Raw genomic sequence first — 22,183 nt, forward strand, 5'->3', positions numbered from 1 at the left:
GAAAACACAGAAAAGAGTCTGATGCAGAATGTAGCCAGCCCATGCAGTCCACATATGGAAACTAAGCCCGAAAAAATAGCTTGTTTTGAATTCACAGTTTTGAACTGACAGTGTGATGTCATGAAAATCAACACATTTACAAATATCCACCTATTCAGCCACCAGCAGGTTAGCTTTGCCCATTCACGCTTAAGTTATAAGGAGTGTTTCAGCCCAGACTGCTTTTTAAACCAGTCACGATACAGGGCAGCCAATCAGAATATAGCTCATTTAAATATATCCACCAATAAAAAACAGCCGGTTTAATACTAAGGGATAAAGAGTTGTTGGAAAATGGTCATGTAAAAAAAGAATTAGGACTGTTTATGGTACATAAAACCACACAAATGAGTAACCTCAGGGAAAGAAATAAATACCAGAAAAATGTAAGATATGGGCCTTTTAAATAATTACTGTTATTATGGTTGCAATAAATAATAATAATATAATAATAATAAACCATTAAATTAATGAACTATTTTATTAATTTGACATATTAAATGTTTCTATTTTTACAGTCATTTGTCTTTTATCATAGCTTATTAAATAAAAGAGAATCATTGACATTAAGTGATAGAGGCCTCAGTTGCATTAGAAAATATATTTGTAGTGCTGAACTTTGATTAAAACACCATTTTTTTTACATTCTGTAAAACATAGAAGACAGATTCTCCACGGGGGCTACTTACTACAGGTAGGGGGCAGTATGCCCCTTTTCAAGGTTTTTTTTTTTTTGTGCTATAAAAACAAAACTGCATCATCATCATCATCATGTAAATGCTAAACCCATGTACAGACCTGATTTAGTGTGACAGTAAATGGATGCTGTTATTAAGGGGAGCATTTCCCCCATTTTCCTTTATATGGTCCCTTTCACACACTCACGCTTTTTATGCAGGAGCCTGATGACTACTGTACATTTGCCCAGCCTTGATACACTGAATGCACATACAGTACCTTACAGGGATCTTTTGAAGAAGTTCAAAAACAGAAGAGCCACAACAGTTGACTAAAGAAGACGACCGACACCCAAAAACATGTCTTTTTGAATATGATTGTCAAACAAGGAATTTTGGTCACAAAGACAATTGTGGAACTTATTTGCAGTTCCCTTATTTGCAGCATGAAACAGTAAAAAATAATTACAATCTTGTGACAAAATTTAAGTCTTTACAAATGTGGTTTACAAAATGAGATCCGACATTTATTTCAGCAGTAATCTTCCCTATCGAACAGCTTCGAAAAGTGACTTAAATAATACAGTACAAAAATAGACAGGTTCATTGTGAAGTAACAGTGGCACTGCACTTTTAGAAAAAACAATAATGCAAAAAACATCGACAGGTCCTGTATACAGCTCGCAGCTGAGTAAAAAACAAAGATACATTCACTGGCTCTATATCTCTTAATGTATGAAGGCACTGTTGAATTTATACAGCGTCGGAGGCTCACGCCAACCCCGCGTCTTTAGCCATACCGTAGAATATTCCTTTCTGCGCGATAAGGTTCACTGGTGTGTCGAATTCTGCTACCTGTCCCTTGTCCAACACAAGAACTCTGTGAACAAGAAGAGAGCAGGTGATTAAAAATATGAATGAAATGAGTTAAAAATTATCACGTTTCCAAACAACCTGAAACAAAATGCAGGCCTACTTACACCAGTATATTATGAATAAATAACAGCTGTGATTAAAGGTGAGAGAGACCTACTCTGTGCTGTACCTTAAAATATAATTTTCATTTTAATATTTTCAAAGATGTGAATAAACAAGAGTTATCCCAGGTCAAGATACAGGAGTATTTACAGGAGTATACAACGCTGTGCAGAAGTCAGAGACCACTCTGCGTTTGCTGAAAGCTATTCATTTTTCAGACAAAAAACAGAAAACTCAAATTTAACATAAAAAATATTACACAGAAGCAACTACACAGAGTATCATTTTTCCAGTATTTAGTGTTTCCACTTTTTGCCCTAGCAGCTTCCATTCTTGCTTTTAGTTTTTCAAAGAAATCTGCAGGAATATGTTTCCACATCTCCAAAGTTCAGTCTTAGAAGTTGGTTGCAATTTCTGCTTCTCAAGATCCAAATAATCCCAAACACATTCAATATTGTTGAGCTCTCTCTGGGGTGGTCAATTCATTGTTCCGAGAACACCAGCAGCTTCTTTGTTTGATTTACAAATGTTCTTCCTTCTTGTCTATTTCCTTTTCTCAGTAATGGCTTCTTGACAGCTACAGTGCTGTGAAGAAGTATTTGCTCCCTTCCCAATTTCCTCCATTTTTGCACACTTGGAACACTTGAATGTTTGAGATCATCAAACTACTTTTAATAATAGACAAAGACAATCCCAAGTACACAAAATGCTGTTTTTAAATGATGATTCATTTATTAAAGAAAAAATCAACCAGTTAGCCAAATTCAACTGACTATTGGGTGCAATTTTACTGGCCACTCCCAGGCATGATTACTGCCAGACCTGTTGAATCTAAACATCACTTAAATAGAACCTGTCTGGCAATGTGAAGCAGCTAGAAGGTCTCAAAACCACTGTGTACCACAGTGAGAGCAATTATCCACAAATGGAGCAAACTGAACAGAACAGTGGTGAACCTTCCCAGGAGTGGCTGGTCTACCAAAATTCACCAGGAGTGAACTGATGACTAATCCAGGACGTCTCAAAAGAACCCAGACAAACATCTAAAGAATTGCAGACTTCGCTTGCCTTAGTTATGGTCAATTTTCATGATTACACAAAAAGAAAGACACTGGGCAAAGACGGCAACCATTTGCAAGGTGCAAACCACTGCTGACCAAAACGAACACAAAGGCGCATTCTACACATTCTACCATAAGAACATCATACCAACAGTCAAACATGGTGGTGGTAGTATGATGGTCTGGGGCTGCTTTGCTTCTGCAGGACCTGGACAACTTGTCATAACTAATGGAACCATGTATTCTGCTCTCTGTTAGAAAATCCAGAAATTTGCGACTTAAAGCTCAAACGCAGTTGGGTTATACAGCAGGACAATGATCTGAAGCACCTCTGAATGGCTCAGAAGAAACAAAATTAAGGTTTTGGAATGGCCAGGTCAAAGTCCTGACTTCAGTCCGATTGAGATGCTGGGGTAAGACCTTAAACAGGCAGTTCATGCTCGAAAACTTTCTGATTTAACCAAATTAAAACAATTCTGCAAAAAAGATTGGGTCAAAATTCCTCCACAGTTATGTAAAAGACTCATTGCAAGTTTTTGCAAACGTTTGACTGCGCTTGTTACTGCCAAGGGTGGCACAACCAGTTACTGGGTTTAGAGGGGCAATTACTTTTTCACATGGGTGATATAAGCTTTGAATAATTTTTATCTTCAATAAATGGAATGCTTCCTTTAAAAGCTGCACTTTGTGTTTATTCGGGTTGTCTTTATCTTGTATTAAAATTAGTTGGTTGATCTGAAACATCTAAATGTGACAAATTAGCAAAAATAGGAGAAATTGGGTGAGGGACAAATATTTTTCACAGGACTGTCATATCCTTTCACAGTCATTCAAGCACAGTTTTGGAAACTTAGTTTCTTTTGCCTTTCCCCTTCCTTATGCAAGTCTTATCCTTTGAAATATGTTCTAAAAAATAAATAACTAATAATTATCTAATATCTAATAATTATATATATAGTTATGGTTCTAAGACTGACTGGCTGAACAACATTCAAAGCCAATGCAAAATACTCCACACACATTAGGGGTGGGGGGAAAAATCGGTTCTTAGATGCATCGCGATGCGGGCGTAGACAATTCTGAATCGATTCACAAATGTCAAAAATCGACAATTTCTAAATTTTAATTGATAACGTAATGTTGACAGAACACAAAAGGCGGAACGTTACAAAGTGCGGATATGCAGCGCCCGGACAGTCTGTGGTGGCACACAACATTAAAAGCTAGGTCAGGGGTCGCAACCCAAATGTTAAAAAGAGTCATTTTGTCCTTTCAGTAAAAATCTAAACACCTTGGTGGCCACAACATTTTGAGTCCATTTTACCATCTTGGCTGTACGTGTCTCAGTATGTGCTAATGTCCTAGTGTAGTCTAAAAATATAATACAAACAAAAACGCAGACTTACTTTGCTCTCCTTTAAGCTTTAGTTCAGCTGTAACCGTTTTTCTTGCATCACCAGCGGGAAACTTTTCTACACAAGTAGAACAGTTTCTTGTAAAATGTCTCTCAGTGTTCTACTTTTTACGAGGCTGAAGTCACTTCTCGATCTCCAGCTTCTCGTTCGAATTTTCCAGTTCCAGATTTTTTTTCCAGATTAAACATATCAGGAAACTAGCTAGAGTGATTATAAATGCAAATAAGTCTATTCATCTCCAAATTATCGATGTTTGTCTTAAATCTTTCTCTTGCTTTTTCGTTAGCTACTAGCTAGGTGAACTAGCAGTTACAGGCTACATTAATTCCAGCATTTAAGACCATGTACTGTTAAAGCTGTGTTTGAACGATCAGCAGAGCTTTATTTTACTGCAAAGGAGGATTATTTTATTTTTACATAGAAATCTAACTCTGATGTGGAGCCGCATGTCGCCGAACCCCTGAGCTAGCATATGGAAGCACTTTAGCTCCTATGAAGTTGAGGGGGAAACCATATTACATGTTTCCACCCATTTTCTGCCCGGTTGTAGTTGCTGCCAACCAGAGGACCATCGAGCAAGCAATGTCAAAACTTCCACCCAACTCGAAAAGGGCGAAGCGAACTACAAACTCAATCGCAACTTTTATCGCCAAGGATTTGCGTCTGTACTCAGTCTTTGAGAACCAGGGCTTTCGTGTAATATTGCACACTTTGGAGCCAAGATACAGCGACCCATCTCAAAGATATTTTACTGACACAGCGACCCCCCCACTCTCTACAACGGGACCAAAACTGAAGTTATAAAATTGCTGAAGAAAACGGGTAGAATAGCTGTAACGTGATGCGTGGACTTCCATTGCCACAGAGTCTTGGGTCACCATGACTGCACTTTATCACAGATGAGTGGCAGCAGCGTCTCATGTGCTCCAAACAAGAGCAGTGAATGAGAGCCTTCCAGTTCACTTGGCACATCGCTTCTGTTTGATTTATTAATAAAAGATATTGGAAGTAAATTCATTATGGATCATTACAATACTTTGCTTTAAAAGCACCAGGTCTTCACAGAGTGAGAAAAAAAGAAATCCTGTATAGAAAAAAAAGATGCATCAAGATGCATCAATAATCGTTTTATAATCACATCGCAGCCCTCTGAATCGTAATCGAATCATGAGGTGCCTAGAGATTCCCACCCCTAACACATATCAATAGAATTTTGGTACAATGCATTAGGTACTAAAACCATTAAATACCATTGCAAATAGTCTGCTGTTACCAAACTACATTGCTTGGTGGAAGAACTGTTTATTATGAATATTGTAATTATTAAATAATTTTTCATAATTGATGTATTTTATCATGTATGTTGCTTAACAACACCACTTAACCCCTTAAATCACTTTAACACTCTGCTTTTCACTGTTTATTCTTTCATTATTATAAATGGTAATCTTTCTGTACCTTGTGTAGTCCATGATGGTGTTGAGTCGGTGAGCTATGGTGAAGACTGTGCAGTCCTCAAACTGTGTGCGGATGGTCGACTGGATGAGATCATCCGTCTCCAGGTCGATAGCTGCTGTGGCTTCATCAAGGATCAGAATTCTGGTCTTCCTCAGCAAGGCTCGAGCTAAACAGACGAGCTGTCTCTGTCCCACACTGTACAGACACATAAAACGGTGAGCTCTAAAGTACTAAAACAGAAAAACTAATTGGAAATTGTACATTGGAGATGTGATACATAGTTTTTGTACACCTTAGATTTTCTCCTCCTTCCGAGCATTCCAAGTTGAGTTTAGCTGGCTGGTTGCTGACAAACTTATGTAGGTGAGATAATGTCAGAGCATTCCAAACGTCATCGTCACTGTATTTCTCAAAGGGGTCAAGGTTCATCCGCAAAGTCCCAGAGAACAGAACCGGTTCCTGTAAAAAGCAGATATTACAGATCACATTTACATTATATATGTACAATGCCAACAAATACAGTAAGCAGTAAGGACAGATGTATAGCTTTGGACTCATGCTGACACTACCTCCACTCTGCTACAAACATGACATGGTCTACACAAACGCACTTACACACACACAGGAATGTGCACACAAGCACAGATATACAACGTATATCAGCACAAGTGTATTATGTGTGTGAGAAACCCCATTTGGAAAATTTCAGAGCGGAGCGGAAGGCTTGTCCTTGTTTATACTGACCTCCAGACAGTCATTTTAAAAGACCCTCTCCTACACCACATAACTCTGCCCCTAGCTCCATCTGCTTGGTAAAGAAAACATTGCAGAATCAGGTTAGTGGCCTGCGCTGGCAAGTTTTAGTAGTGTGGGAAAAAACACACTGCGCTGCCAAAAAACGCTCCTCCTGGATAGGTATGTAAACGCGATACATATAAAGAGTTGAACTGTTTGAATGGCCAGCTTGAGTAGCATCAAGTAGATAAATATCACTCAAAGAGCCTGGTAAAGTAATGCTGTGGATTAACCATCTTCATAGAGATTTATGCAATCCTAGTCAACTGCATCAAGCTTCTACGTAGATAACAAAGCTAACCAGACAAAGCTGAATTTGACTTCTTATTCAAACATTCTGTTCTACCTTAAATGCTACTATAAATACAATATTTGCCTGGCAGTCACAGTTCACTGAAAAACTTGTGGGAACTCATTACAAAGAAAAACAGGACATCAAAGACACTCTTGACTATCCTTGCAGTTGCACATCGGTATAAATCGAATGCCAAGCGATCACAGCCTTGTAACTTTGCAACCCCGCCACTCCCTTCCCCCAACTCGAAAAAGCATGATTAGATGAAAAGTCTCTGAAAATGTGAAACTGTGACAAAGTGCAGTCACTGGGGTAATTCCATTCCCAGTTAGTAGGGTAGCCCAGTCACAGTGTTGACCTCAAGCTTGCTGTTTGCAGAGGCAGAAGAATAAAGATTTAGAGGGAAAATTGAGTTTGAGGCATGTTTGTGCGCATCAATATCTGTAATGTTTTTGTATTTTATGTACTTTTTATATATTTGTACCTTACCTTCATCTTTTCGTGGAAAAAGCATTTATGGAGATGTTCACAGATGTATTTATAACTGCTGATGTGTTTATAACTTTCTTTTTCCATTTGTAGAAGGGTTTTTCCACTGGATTTGGCCTGGATGCATTTCTATATTTCTAAATCTTCATGCTCTTATTCAATGTTATTAGCATCTTGTGAAATTGTTTGAGTTGTGAAAAGAACCACACTCAATGTGCTCTATTGAGATGTAGGCTGTATCTTCTTTCAAGTAGCATTAACATAATGCCATTCTTTTATCATTTACATTTAAACTTTGAAAAAAAAGGCAGTGGCCATAATAAACAGCCTACCTCACCACTAGAAAGGGAAGTCATGGCAATGTCTGGTAATGCTGGCAAACTCTAATTAAACTTGACACTGGTTACTGTCAATTCCACAGGTGTGCTTCAGGGTGATGGCCGGGAATAGGTGGCAGAGTCAAAGAGTAACAAAAATAGATCCAACTTTGTTGTAGTTCATCTATTTGACTGCTAGAGTAACTGTGTATCTTCAATTTTGCACCTTTAAACCTTCACTTTATTCCTTAAAATGAACTGATCCCTTGAATTTACAACAAAAAAATCACTGACTGAATTTGTGACAAACTGAAGTTGTTTTGAGTTGTTTTTCAATAACCCTAAAAACATTGTGTATTATTACTGAGATGCTTCTGCTCACCAAAACCAACATTCAATGTAATGGACAAATACAAATACATAAAAAAACTATTTTCATTTATGACTGCACTTAAATTAGGAATAGAGACAACATTTTCTGTGTCCCTGGAACATAATTTGGAAAGGGTTCATTGTGTGCATCCTCACACTATTCCTGATCTTCACAGCTCTGTTCATTTTTCTATAAATTAAATGCAATAATTTTCCATTGTTGTCCTTCAAGCTTCTAGGAAGTTTACACAGGAAGAAATATACAGAATATATAAGCAAAAACGCCATTCACTCACTGGGAAATGTATTGAGAATATGTAGCCATATTTATAATAGTCCAGCTACACTGTCACATAACTAGAGTTCACAGTACAATGTAACTTTTGTAGCTTGTCCATTCACATCCCTTGTTTTCTTATTGATTTCAATGCTAAGATCAGCTATGAGGGGCAAATGAGGCCAAATCACATTTCCTCAATGTTAGAAGTGAATTAGCAGAAAGAAAAGAAAATGTGTTAAAAGTGAATTAGGGTCACAGTCAAGAACAGGAATTTCTGGAGAAAACAAAAGACGAATGAAAAATGTTAACAATCTGGATGCGAGCTCACAACAAATTAACCACAGTTGTGTTTGGAATCAAGCAAGCTAATTAGCCACTGAAGAACAAGCTGTTTCATGCTGTTTTGTGGGCGTAAAGATGCTTTGGCCTCCTTTACTCCTTAAAAAAAGAACACTTACTACCATGAAATACTTTATGGCACTGAATGTGAATTCTCATTTTTTGCTTACACAGTAAACCCCATGAGAGAAATATTAATATGCCGAGATGTGCTTAAATTAAAACAGATTGCATAGCAAACGTAAAAATGAGAAAGGGAAAGCACCGCAGACCTGAGGGATGATGGTGAGTTTGGATCTCAGGTCGTGAAGGCCGATCTCTTCGATTTTCACTGCGTCAATGGTGATCTCCCCTCCTGCAGCCTCCAGAAGACGGAACAGGCAAAGGGTCATGGAGGACTTTCCTGCACCGGTCCTACCCACGATGCCAATCTGCAGACCAACACAGGTTACTTTGAGATTACGAGTGGGAGGTATGCCAATATAAAAGTGAATATCAGTATCAGTAAATTTGTCCCTTAATTTAAATTTTAGCATGGCTGAGGGAACAACAGGGTTGAGCTGACATTTGACCCAGCACTCTCCCAGCACAAGTGTTGCTAAGGGTGGAATCAACAGCAGCCTTCTTAACTAGCAGAAAACAGCACGTGCATGAACGCAAATAAGCTACCAGAGTGAGACAGAGCATTTACATATAGAAATGAAAGTTATTTTTAGCATCTGTAGCAATAGCAGTAGTAGAACTAGCATATATAAATAGCATCTTATAATACCATAACATAGTGTTGTAGTCAAGACCGAGACTTGGACGCACCAGACTAAGATTTTTTTCAAAATATTAAAATAAAAAGAAGGAACAAAAATTGAAATTAGGTTGTAGTTCATTTTTCATTCATAATTATTCATTATACATGATATGTATAAATTGTACATTATATATTTTGTAAAACGGACCCAGAAGGATAAGCGGTTTAGATGATGTATGTATGTATGTAGGTAATTAATATATAGCCTATAATAATAATAATAATAATAATAATAATAATAGTTTCATTATTATTATTATTATTATTATTATTATTATTATTATTATCTCTTAATCCAACTTTGCATTGTAAGTTTTAGAAGTAAATGATGGTGGTTATTCTCTGTCTCTTCTTCTCTAAAATTTATTCAGAAGCACCATTAAAGTCAACTGAATAAAAACAGTAATAACATTCTGATCTGGGGTGTCTGAATTTTGGAACCAGTAAACACCAACACACAAATATTACCCAGTTTAGCCATCATTAAAAAGGACTGATTAGATCCTCAACTGGCAGCAAACATATTTTATTTAAACATGTAGAGAACAGACTGTCTGAAGGTTTTGTTGATATTCAATAACGAAAAAAGTTCAGTTTCAGTTACCTCAGACGGAGGCACTGCACTCGGCTGGTCTCAAGAACCATCCTAACCCGAGACTAAGACAAGACTCCAAATGACGTCAAAAACGATATAGAAGGGTGAAGGCTAGCACGAGCTTCCTTCTCCAGCCAACATGTCTTTTCAAGTTGCTGCTAACACATGTCAGTGGATGCTTCAGTAGCACATCAGAAACCGTACACTGCAACTGCAATGGCTCAAATCATTGCTGATGGTCCTCCTCACCTTCTCTCCCCCTTTGACCTTAAGGGAAATGTTTCTCAGCACCAGGTCCAGTCCCTCTCGATACCTCACACTGTAGTCCACAAACTCCACGTTGCCCTCTGAAGGCCAGTCACCAGGGGGCTTCTTATCCTCCACTTCCCATGGTGCCTGCACACATGCATTAGGAATACCTCAGACCAGTGTAGTGTTAGAGTGACCACCATAACACCAAGGGCTTCATTTCTAAATTATTTGTAAGAGTGGATTCTTCAAATGAGTGTACATTTATCAATTAACTTTCTATGTGCTTATTAAGGACAAGTTAAAAAGCTATAAAAAGACTCATTTTATTCACTACTAATCAATTGTGGAGTTTACCCTTCTTGAGGACATGGCATGCCAAGCTATGTGGAGAAAATGCATTCAGGCCAAGTCCCTAGAACATGATTTATTTTGTGTTCCTAGAACCCTTTTAATATATCTATACTAAAACAATAACTGTGTGTATTTATGTTTTTTGTTATCTAAAAATATTAAAAAATGAACCTATTTATTAAGCCTGTTCGACATGTTAGAAGTCTGGATAAAAGAAACAGTATTATACCTGTTTCTGACATTTGGAACATTTATTGCTTTAAACATATGCAAATCAGTTGAAAGACTAAGCTGAAAACTGACTCTTTTGTGTGATATATTTGTGATTGGTGAACAACTCGGTCGCACATCTAAGCTGTGTGCGTTGATTCAAGTGTACAGTTCTTTTTTTAAGTTTGTACACAAATCTAAAACAACAAATTTAGTATAAAATGTATTTAAATATATTTTAAACACGCGGCCCAAGCCCCAACTGCAAAACTACTTCATGTAAAAACTGCAATGAAACTACAATATTGCCACAAATTACTAATTTCAAAATTGCATTTGTAGGTGAAAAGATTTATACTCATTTGTTTGTGTTTGGTAACTATTTCTATTGATCTACACTAGTTCATCTGCTGTACCTCAGGTGGCGTCTCTGAATACTCCTTCACTCTTTCCACGGCCACGATGTTGCTCTCAAGGTCAGAGGTCATTCTCACCATCCAGTTCAGGGACATGGTGACCTGCCCAACAAGGAAAAGGTGAGTCAGCTGTTATGCTTCCATCCAGTGTCATTTGAAAAAGATCTTAGTGAATTAATTCTTCAGCACATGCAGAACGAAGGAGCATAAGCTATATCACAGAATAAATTATGTGAAATATAAAAAAAAAAATTTGTTTTTCACAAAGTGAATTTTGCTGAGCGAACCGTGATTTCATTCTTCCTTTTTCCATTTTATTTTGGAAGACTGCTTCAACTCAGATATTAACATTTAGCAACTCAATTTACTATTAAGTCAGAACAGTCTAGCTGACATGCAATTCACCATCAGGTTCAGATGTCATCACAACTAGAACTGTGACAAATGTATTTAAACAATGTGGTAAATATGTTTATGATCATTTCATCAGATTTTAATCTAGCTGTTGTATACATTACTAAGACTAAGCTGTCATTATTTTATTTCAATGTTTGACAAGCAGAGAACTGGTTCAAGTCACACAAAAATGAAGCAAAAGTAGCATGAATGAGAACTCTTCATAGTGACATTTGTCAGCTTTGTCAGCTGTGTCAGACACTGAATGGACAGCATAAAATTACAAAATTACAAAGCAGTCAAGAGCCAAAAAAATTATCCTTCTCTCTTTCTTTGCAGAAGCTAATACAATGTGTTAAAAACATGATTTATACAACATGTGTATCAATCAATTGAATCAATTCCATATAAATCAAAGTTCATTGTATATATGTATATCAGTGTCCAGTAAATATATATTTACATATATAACATTTAGGAATGCAAAAAAAAACTGCCTACTCATATAAAGAGTAGCTGCCTATGGAGGTTTTTATTTAATATATTTTTTTTTTTGCTTAGTTTTCTTAAATATTTACATGCAACATTGTTTATCTGAGTAATCTTTAATATGGTAAATTACTGCAAACTGACACACTCATCTGCATAAAAACATTTTGAAAACTGACCCAAAACTCACTGAGCAATTTGTTAAGAACACACACACACACACACACACACACACACACACACACACACACATACATATATATATATATATATATATATATATATATGTAACATTGCATTAATATTTGTTTTTATTTATTCAAATGTTACGTACCTGGAGGGCATAAGACACAGAGAGCCCGACCAGACTCGGGTTCAGCGACTCTTTCCCGATCACGGCGAACAGAGCAGCAAACAGAACAATACAATTTCCAATAAACTCAATCCGGACCCCCAACCACCTGAATTCAGCAAAACACAACATTGTCACAGCTCCAAATAACACAATGGCTTTCATCAGTTTTACGCCTTCATATCAGTGTTGGAGTAAACAAAGGCCATTTGTGGTCTTGATTAAGACCTTACTGCAGTGTCTTTTCTTTTTTTTGGCATGAAATACAAGTAAAGAGAACATGTGGAGAGTCTGAGGCCTAACATCTGCAGACAATCATGCATCCAAGAGGGAGTGAGGCCAGACCTACCTGTTGGAAACAATACCAGGGTAGTAACTCTTTTGGTTTTCATCCACTTTCATATCACTCATGAGTACAAAGGCACTGTTGCGCCCGTAAGCGCGGATCACACTAGTGCCAGTGATGGTCTCCGAAAAATGAGAGTATATGGGGGACCTACTGACCGACTCCAGTCTCTTTAGCTGCCGTGAAGTGGCTACATAAAATCTCTACAGAGGAAATCAGGGGAAGAAAGACAAACATGCCATTAAACTGCTATGACTAAAAAAGTGCAGAAAAGACATATACACAACACAGTACAGGCTAGTGAAGACTCTAAAACCACTGGCAGACTAAGTCAGACATTTAAAATCATTATCCATATTTCAAATAATCTAAATCAAATTCAGTTCTTTGGAATTTTTGGGGCCTTCTTAGTAAAAAAAATATAAAATGAATAATATCTGTGATATCTGTAACAAATTTAGTGAGTTGCCCCGAGTTGTATTACGATGGCCATCAAACAGATACACTCTTAAAAACAAAGGTTTCCTAAATGGTTTTCAGCTCGGATGGTTCTAGGAAAAACCTTTAATTGGTTTAGAACCTTTACATTATGTGGAAGTTCTTTAAAATTTAAAAAGTACACACACTCGCATATCCCATTGATAAACCATCAATTTAAATGTTCTTTAGGGAACCAAAAGTGGCTCATCTATGGTAACACTCCAAACAGGGACTGATTACTGACTGGGCTAGAGAGGCCAATGTCCAGAGGTCTCTGACTGCCAGGGACTTTGGGGGACCTCAGACTACAGGATGGCTCAAAGACTTTGAGCAATCCACTGTAGATACAAAATAGCCCTTGAAGGTGTACAAAAGACTGTATAAAAGAAACAAATGAAGAAATGTTATCTGTCCTCACTACATCCACTAATGCTGTCCTTTTTGTAAGTTTTTATTTTTAATGAGTCTGGGGGTGTTGTTTTTGTGATTGCAATGGGATACTTTAAATGATTTTGCAAAATTTGTTTGTCTTTGGATAAAAATCACAAAACATAATGATGTGGACACGACAGACTGATACATAGCAATGAGGTTTTTGTTTATTTTCTTATTTCTTTTTTTGTTTTTAAAATTTCTGTATTTTTAGGTATATTTTACAGATGCTTTGTTGTAGTAGTGTGTGGGGGCCTCTAAAAAGGCTTGTGCCTAGAGGCCTCATGAGACTATGATCCGTCCTTTATTTTTAAGAGTGTAATTAATCCCATAATTCAAGTGTTGTGGGTTTGTTCCTAACTGGGGAATATTTGGTGGAAAGTTTAAAAGTAAAAAATTCAAGGATTTTGAAAAAGTTCATGCAGTCTTCACCTTACAGTTCAGGCAAATATGATTTTCTCCTGTTTCAGTCAGTTGAACTGAATGAACTGAGGCCACATGTTGTTGCTATCAACATAATTTGAAAAAGATATCATTTTTGGCTATTAATGGTGAGACAAAATCTACAAAAAACTCAAGGATCTTACATAATCAGCACTTTGAATAATATGCTAATAATCTTTATATCATTCAGTGTTGTAACCTGCCAATGGTTTCTAGAGTTTTGACTATTTTGAGCTTCAAACATTACATACGTACATGAAATGTTGCATGACATGCCTAAATCATCAGAATTATACATCTGAAAGAAAAAGATCTGATTTGCTTGTGATTTATATAAAGCAGGAACATTATCTATTAATGTAATCAAATACTATCATAATGTTGTAGTGTCTAAGGTTTGGCTTTGTACATGTCTTATTAACATTTCATAATAATGATTAATTAAATACATTTCTCAGTATCATCGTTTGAACTATTTTCCACACATAATGATATAAACATGGTAAATGTCAAAACATCTCAATGTTTTGGGAACATGCAACCCCTTAAACCACTTGAAGACGGTTCATTAACCTCAAAAAGAAAAAAAAACAGAGAGAGAGGCTGGAGGGTTTTAACGCCATGCAAAGCTGAAGCTAAATCAAAAGCAATATGTGAAAAAGAAAGGAAGCTGGAGTAAGCTATGTCAGTGTAGTGTGAGATTGTTGGTTATAGAACCTTGGTACTTCAAGACAGAGGAACATGTGGAAAATGCACATATGGAAAAATCACAGGTTGTTTAACTAGATTGGAGTCTTCTGAAACACTTATCCAGAGTATAATGACAGTCTACAAACAGGAGCCCCACACCCTATCACGTAGCAGCAAGGATGGTCAATTTAGCTTAGGTTTAGTACTGCTATGCTTTAACTGCTTGGTATCTGCTAACTGCTTGGATCCAAATCAGTAAAGCAGAGCTCAACATAAAAATGTTAGGCTTTAAATCAGTGAGTCCTAAGCTGATGTAGTTCTGATGCAAGAAACTGAAAATGGTTAAAACTTATTCATTTCGCTCATGAATAGCCCTCAAGCCCAGAGTGCTGCGGTTTTACAGGCTAAATGACAGGTAGAAGGAAAGGTCCACTTGAACTACTGTATGTTATCCGAGATATTAGTACTAAGCCAGTGTTAAGAGTGGAACACTGAACAATGCTAGTGATAAATAAAAGAGAAATCAGACCGATCAAATGAACCGAAACATGAAAACATGGAAAAAAACTTATCAAAGCAGAAAACAAACACAACAAATGAATTCTTGTCTACTTCTACAGATCCTAAACCCACTGCAAACTAGAGCTGCAAACAGCCGTTCTTTATGCACTTTATCCATTTGTGGTATCAATTACAAAATTTGAGATGAGTTTGAGGCACAGATTATCAGGGCCAGATGTACGTATGTAAAAAGACGCAGTGCACAAGGTTCCTGGTTCCAGGTTGTTATACTCCATACTGAACATATATGATATTATTATTTATAATATGTTTTAATTATTTTGTCATTATAAAGCATGAGCTATCAATAGGATAAGTGTTATTGTAGGCATACTTTGTTTACACAGTTGCTGTGTGCTTTAGCCTCCTAACATTCTTATTTTCCTCTCTGGTTTGGAGTTTACTTGTGAGTGCAACATATCAAAACTGAAACCATTGCAACGTTAAACTACAGGTGTGGCTGGAGGATAAAAATAGCGGTGGTGACTAAAAAAATCAACATGAATGTCTTCTTACAATGAAATGATGAAACTTTTTTACAGACTATTAACATGTTGATGTGCGTACTCTTTTGGGAACATAACTAAATCAAGACACGTGTCCCTTTCCTGTGAGGAAAAGAATAGTGATGCTATCTTAGAAAAAATAAATAAAGGCAAATTATGGGCAGAAAAGAACGTCATGCAAAACTGAAAAGAAAACAGTACAATAATGGCAGCTATAAAACTACTGTGAGAAACATACTGACATAGGCCACTTGTTTGCAGCTAATACCTATTAATCTAAATTTTAAAATGGTTCTATTTGCTTTAGATGCTTTTCCCCCTTAAAATGACAAGAAGAAACAGGGCGAAATCTATTTACTGGGAAAAACAATATCACACGGAGCATTATCACGTTCTAATTCTGATTTCATTATCATTTTGAGCATCTTATCTTGGGGCTGAGCCCCAGGTTGCTGCACAGTCTAGGCACGCCGATGCATTACATACCTACTTTTTCAGGTAGAATGTGTCCTAATTGTGTCTGAAACCTGGTGCAAAAGTCTTAGTACATCTGGCCCTCAGGTTCTATATAATCTCGGGAGTAACGTCTTTAGGCCTCAGTGATCTTTTACTCCAATACACTGAGTTTTAATCTGAATAAAGAACAGTCGTTAACAATAAAAAAGTACAGGGAGTCGAGTCTCGTTTACGAGACAGACGACACCCTGTGAACACTAAAAACTAAACGACCAAACCACATGGTGTAAACTACAACACTACGACAGTGGCAATGCAGCTAAAGACAAAATATCGAGAAAATAATAAAAAAAACAAAAAAAACAATGACACACGTTAGCATGCTGTATTAATGAGTTAGCAGACTTGTTCCTATTTACCTGGACCCACCAATAGAACATCATTAACGGCACTATGACTATGAGGAACATAGGGGTGAGGGCAGAGCATACGAGCAGCACATTGACTGTGTACCAGAAAGTGCGCATCCAGATATCAATATTGTCTGGAATGAGAGTGTCTATTGTGTCCACGTCTTTGCTGAAGCGGTTCAACACGCGTCCTGAGGGGGTGGCCTCGAAAAAGGCCTGCGGTGCCCTCAGAACAGCGTGGAGCATGTTGAGGTGGGTGGTGTGGGCAGCCTTCAGCATACTGTAGGCCCGGCACAGTAAACAGTTGGCCAGAATCAGCAAACCTGTGAGGGGAGGGGCAGCACAAGCGAAAGACAACGAGGAAGAGGTGCGTTAATACTTGCTCTCACACACTATCTCGCTCTCACGTCTGGAAGCACTGATAAACAAGAACAGACACTGAGGAACTGTCACCAGCACCTACAGGTAGTTACACTCTTATACGGTAAGCAACAGCTCTGGCTCTGTTCAGGTAAGCACTCTGCTTAGTGTTTCTGTAGAGTTTAAAACAAACCCATACAGCTTAATACTGAAGGTCAGAACACTTTTGACTTTGCAAAAAGTCTGCAAAAAAAAAGTCATTTGTAAACACTGAAGATGTCTTCCTGAGTCTGTCACCCAAAACAAACAGCAAACTATCAGTGCTAATGCTCTAATACTGCTGGGTCAGATCAAAGATCCATTATCTGCAATGAAATTTGCCTCTACATTTACAATTTTATGTAAAAGTTACAGACCACCTTTCATTTATGTAATTTCCAGTTAGAAATGAACAATAAGTACAAGTTATTTATTTTTCAGGAGATATTTCTGGTGAGATCAGATATAAGATAATCAATCCATTTGCATAAGGAAGAGAAAATCTAAAAGAAAATAACTGAAAAAAAGCAGTTCAAAAAGGCTTAAAAGGTATAGAGAAAATGGGACTCCTAACAACCTGTCAAGACCTGGTAGATCACCAAAACTGTCAAGATCAGATAAACAGTATTTCATCTTTCATCTTTGAGAGAGAAGAGAACATCAAGCTCCACTTTTGCTTCAGATGTAAAAAAAACTTTGGGTCTGAAAGGATGTGTAGCTGTTATCCACCAGCCAAACGAGCTAGACAGCCCTTTCGGTGTTACCTAACAATGAAATTACAAGGTGCTTTAATCTAATAATGTCATGTATGTCATACATATTCAATACATAAAGGCAGGTACATAATATCATGTAATATCATATTATCACCACCAGGGGTCAGTAAGATACCAGATTTCTGCACAGTCTTACTGGTGAGGCTCTGGCTATGCATACACAAATCCTGAAGCAACAATCAGGCATTAAAAACCAATGTATGACTGTACAAGTGTTTGTGTGTGTGTTTGTGTAAATGTGTATGACTGTGACTGCGTGTATGTGAGAGAGATTGTGAAAGCAAACAGGCAGAGCAGGAAGTGGGCGGGGAGGCTGCTGGTGGAGAGAAAGAGAGGAAATGAATACTTGGTTAGGGAGGGGAGGAGAAAAAAAACAGCACGAGACAGAGAGAGAGAGAGAGAGAGAGAGAGAGAGAGAGAGAAAGAGAGAGAGAGAGAGAACCAAGCAGGAGAACAGAAACGCAAATGCACTGAGAAATCACGACCAGAACCGCGTTGCTGTCTGCTTTGCTGCAGCCTGAAGCACAAAAGCTCCAACCTCGAAAAGGGGGAAGAAAAATGTAATCATTATTCAAAATGCTTTGCTGTTTTAACGCTGCAAACATAAACCTCACACAATACCTGTACAAAGAAGTAAATCAAAGCCAAGGGGACAATGACCACGGCAAAGATGGGAGTGCTGGAAATGATAACGATCATGGTGGACAGGGAGGCAAAAAAGGTACCCAGGAACATGAGGACAGTGGAAGGTAGAGCCTCGTCGATCACATAAATGTCTTTGGAGAAGCGGTTGATGATACGCCCTATGGGGGTAGTGTCATAGAAAGCCTGGGGAGTGTGAAATTTGTTGTCCAGCAGGCCCTGGTGCAGCTTACAGGCGGCCTGGATTTTCCCCAGGGCAAGAGTAAAGGCAGAGAACATGACCAGGAAGCCTGCCGTAGAGAAAGCAGAGCAGGAGGAAGAGAGTCACTACACTATAGTGGCCTGCTAAGGGTCAGAAGGAGGGGTACTGGGGGGTGGGGTTTGGGGGAGGGTGGTGGATTTCACAGAGCAGGAACACAGGCCAAAGACAGAAGAACAACCCTCGCAAATAAATCCCATAGTACCACTCACAGTAGAACATGTAGTTTCCACACTAGAGGAAAAATCAAATGTAGAAATTCGTCATCAAGAAATAACTATAGGCAGCTTGTAAGGATAGGAAGTATAAAAGTGAAAACCTGTGTGACTTTTATCCAAATCGGAGATATCATGATAAGCTTAAAAACGCTAAACCACAAACAGCCACGCTCACAAGATAATTAAATATGAATCATTATGTAAACTATTTCAAAGGTATCATGTGTATGATTGTGTAAAATGTATGAAAGTACATAGATAGTATAAGAATACTACTAAAACTACTAATGATGATGATGACTATTAGACTACTAGCATTATTATTAGACATGTTCACTAAATTAGAGAGCCAAAATTATTTTACTAAATTTCTGCTAAGAAAACTAGTTTTGGTTTTCAGCCAAAGAAATGTTAATGCAAATGAGAAATCGGTTAAAAATATTGTCAGTTCCTTTCACTCTCCTGAGCCAGTCGGCAGAGACACGTTCAAAAAGTTTGAGCAGCAGCAGATCAGCAATGAAAACATCAGGTGTGTGGAGTTATTTCATGGTTGGATTTTGTAGCCTACATACTGTAATAATTTTATGCAAGCTGCTTTTATTTATTGCTAGCTTTATTGTTAGCTTTTTATGTTTTTTGTTTCAGTTTTCAGTCCAGTGTGTCCTAAATTTTGGCTTTGTTACAGCCAAAAATGTTCATCTGAGTGCAGCACTCATTATTAGAAGTATTCTTTTTATTATTATTTGATGTGATTTCATACCCTTATTGCCCAGATAGTGAAAATATTCTGATATAAATGTGGAATCCAAACCCACCCATCATGCGCAGATGCCATACACCATCACAGTAACAAAAGCATCACTAAAAGGGACCTGTGCCGTACCTTGTGTAATGCCCAGTGCTGCGTACACCCCCACTCTCATATGTACTTTCTCATGTGCAATTGTGTCGTTCCTGGCGTCATTAGTCCACTGGCTGAGCCAGATGTTGGCTCCGATAGCAGCTGCGCTTTGACTGGCGTACAGGAAACAGATGAAGACGGACAGCAGAGGCCCCACCGCTTTTGCATATTCCCAGTAAACCTTGGACTTCACCTAAATAATATGCGGCAAAAGATAAATACACTGTGAACGTACTGTGCAACACTATCCATTTGAAAATACAATGTTTATATGTAATCATCTCTGAAATTCATCCAAGATGAGCAAATGTGACTCCAGCTCCAACAAAGATGCCCACTCCATTGTATTGTAGATGCCACTTCCACATCCTTTCTTATTCAACTTAGCTTGAATAGCCAAACTTTCTAACTCTTGGTAAAGACTTTAATTAAACAAGACCTTTAAAGGAACTATGCATAGTGGAAAACCCCTCACACTCCAGATGGGGGCAGCAGTGAGCCACTTACCCGGCCCGTCTCCGTGGTCTCGGCCTGGATGAGTTTCTCCCCTTTGGCCTCCTTCTTCTCCTGTTGCGGGTCCCCATGTCTCCTTTCACTGCAGCGGCGCCTGCGGATGGACTTTGTCTTTGGGTTCTCCACATCATTGGACATGATGCTGATCTGCCTGCCAAGAAAACAAAATTGGCACAGATGCTACCAAGGGCCATGACCCAGATATCTAGAAATTTTTATGATGTGTTTTGAGATCCCTTTTAGTACTAGAAGCATCTGTTTTGCACATTAAGCATCTGTTCACAATGTCCACAAAGGCCTGCATTCTCTACAGCACTCCAGTAATTTGTACAAAGAACGGCTGGCCAGGAAAGCCTTGAAGCCATTCCTAGAGTGCCACAGGCTGTGTGAGCTTTTGTGCTGATTTGAAACAGACGCAATTGAGAACAAGAAGCGCAAAGGAAAACGCATCTATAAAACGGAAGAGACCCTTCAAGGCACACAATCTCTACCTCATGAACTGTCTCCGGGCCTCGTTGACTGCAGGCTCGTTGTCCACCATATCGGTATGGTTACTGAGAGCGTCATCAGGGAACGACTCCTCCTCATCCATTAGCACCTCTGGGACGCCCAGCCACGTGTCCAAATGATAAAAATACACACAGAGAGACAAAAAAGGAAAAAATTAGAAACAATGTGACTACTGCTGTCTAGACTGGCCCCTCGAGAAACGATTTTCATGGCCATGGCCTCATTTCATCTTTTAATTTTCCTTTTATATGTTTTCTCTTGTGTACCCGTCACTTCATCGTCCTCTACGATGTCCTCCAGGGAGTAATTCCTCAAAAAGTCAGCGAAGGCCCCATTCTGTTTCAGCAAGTCTTGGTAGGAGCCCATCTCCGACACCATGCCATCCACCAGAACCATGATGTTATCCACCTGGGGCAAGAAGCTGATGCCGTGTGTCACCAAGATCCGCGTCTACACCAAAACACGCACACAGTTTTTTAATATAAGGGAAAATTACAACAGCACTATGGATTGTGGATGGGTGTGGTCATTCCAATATACTATTTGAACTCATATAAATGTGAACTCACAAAAAAATAATCGTTCTTAACAATGGACTGGGCACCCCAAAAACCCAGAAGATCTCAACATCACTGAACGTGACAGGGATTACTTGGATTGAGAAAAGCAGAAAAAACGACTTTCTCCTAAGACCAAACTTTGGAGGTGTGGAAAACTATCCCTGCAGATTTCTTTGAAAAACTAAAGACAAGTCCCCTGAAAAGAACGGAAGCTGTAATAAATGCAAAGAACGGACACACTGAACACTGAAATTTATTTTTATTTTTTTTAAATCGTTGAGGCTTCTGTTTCATTTTTCTGCTTGTTTTTCTTGATGCTGAAAAATTAATAACTTTTACTTAAATACCTTGTACTTAAAAGAATATGTAAAATCACGTTTCCATTTATTTTAATTCACAACAACAAAATACTTGTTGGGATATTCACACACTATTCAATTTAAAACATACATTTTCAAATGGCAAAATTGTCAAAATGCCTATCTATGGATGGCATGAGCAACAAAACTGTTTCAAAGCTTGTAAAGGAAGTACATGCCCTGAGAGACATGTATGTAAAACAGCTAGATTAATTGTCAGGTGGTCAGAAGTGTGACTGGTAGTATCTGTTACATATAAACCACATGGGACAGATAAGCATCTTGTTCCCGAGAGGGCTCTGATATCACCAGATAAGAGGCATCATTTGAGTAAGTCTTC

At 38.1% G+C, this 22,183-nt stretch overlaps 1 protein-coding gene across 2 annotated transcripts in view; it reads right to left on the minus strand.

Moving 5' to 3' along the window:
- Positions 1–621: 621 nt before the first annotated feature.
- abcc3 (ATP-binding cassette, sub-family C (CFTR/MRP), member 3) overlaps positions 622–22,183 on the minus strand; it is a 67,290-nt gene continuing 45,728 nt past the window's right edge. Inside the window, exons 19-31 of one of the 2 annotated variants that reach the window (XM_036572907.1) lie at positions 21,191–21,374; positions 20,906–21,014; positions 20,409–20,565; positions 19,884–20,094; positions 16,716–17,029; positions 12,731–12,930; positions 12,364–12,490; positions 11,145–11,246; positions 10,165–10,311; positions 8,788–8,946; positions 5,921–6,087; positions 5,629–5,823; positions 622–1,596 (exon numbers count right to left, since the gene is read on the minus strand). In XM_036572907.1, the coding sequence (XP_036428800.1) occupies positions 1,488–1,596; positions 5,629–5,823; positions 5,921–6,087; positions 8,788–8,946; positions 10,165–10,311; positions 11,145–11,246; positions 12,364–12,490; positions 12,731–12,930; positions 16,716–17,029; positions 19,884–20,094; positions 20,409–20,565; positions 20,906–21,014; positions 21,191–21,374 (2,181 nt within the window). In that variant the 3' untranslated portion in view covers positions 622–1,487. Of the gene's footprint in view, positions 1,597–5,628; positions 5,824–5,920; positions 6,088–8,787; positions 8,947–10,164; positions 10,312–11,144; positions 11,247–12,363; positions 12,491–12,730; positions 12,931–16,715; positions 17,030–18,502; positions 18,814–19,883; positions 20,095–20,408; positions 20,566–20,905; positions 21,015–21,190; positions 21,375–22,183 lie in introns of both variants that reach the window. The other variant, XM_036572908.1, reaches the window with a different exon arrangement.

The sequence above is a fragment of the Colossoma macropomum genome, unplaced genomic scaffold (genome assembly GCF_904425465.1).
Source record: "Colossoma macropomum unplaced genomic scaffold, Colossoma_macropomum, whole genome shotgun sequence".
NCBI classification, from domain to species: Eukaryota; Metazoa; Chordata; class Actinopteri; order Characiformes; family Serrasalmidae; genus Colossoma; species Colossoma macropomum.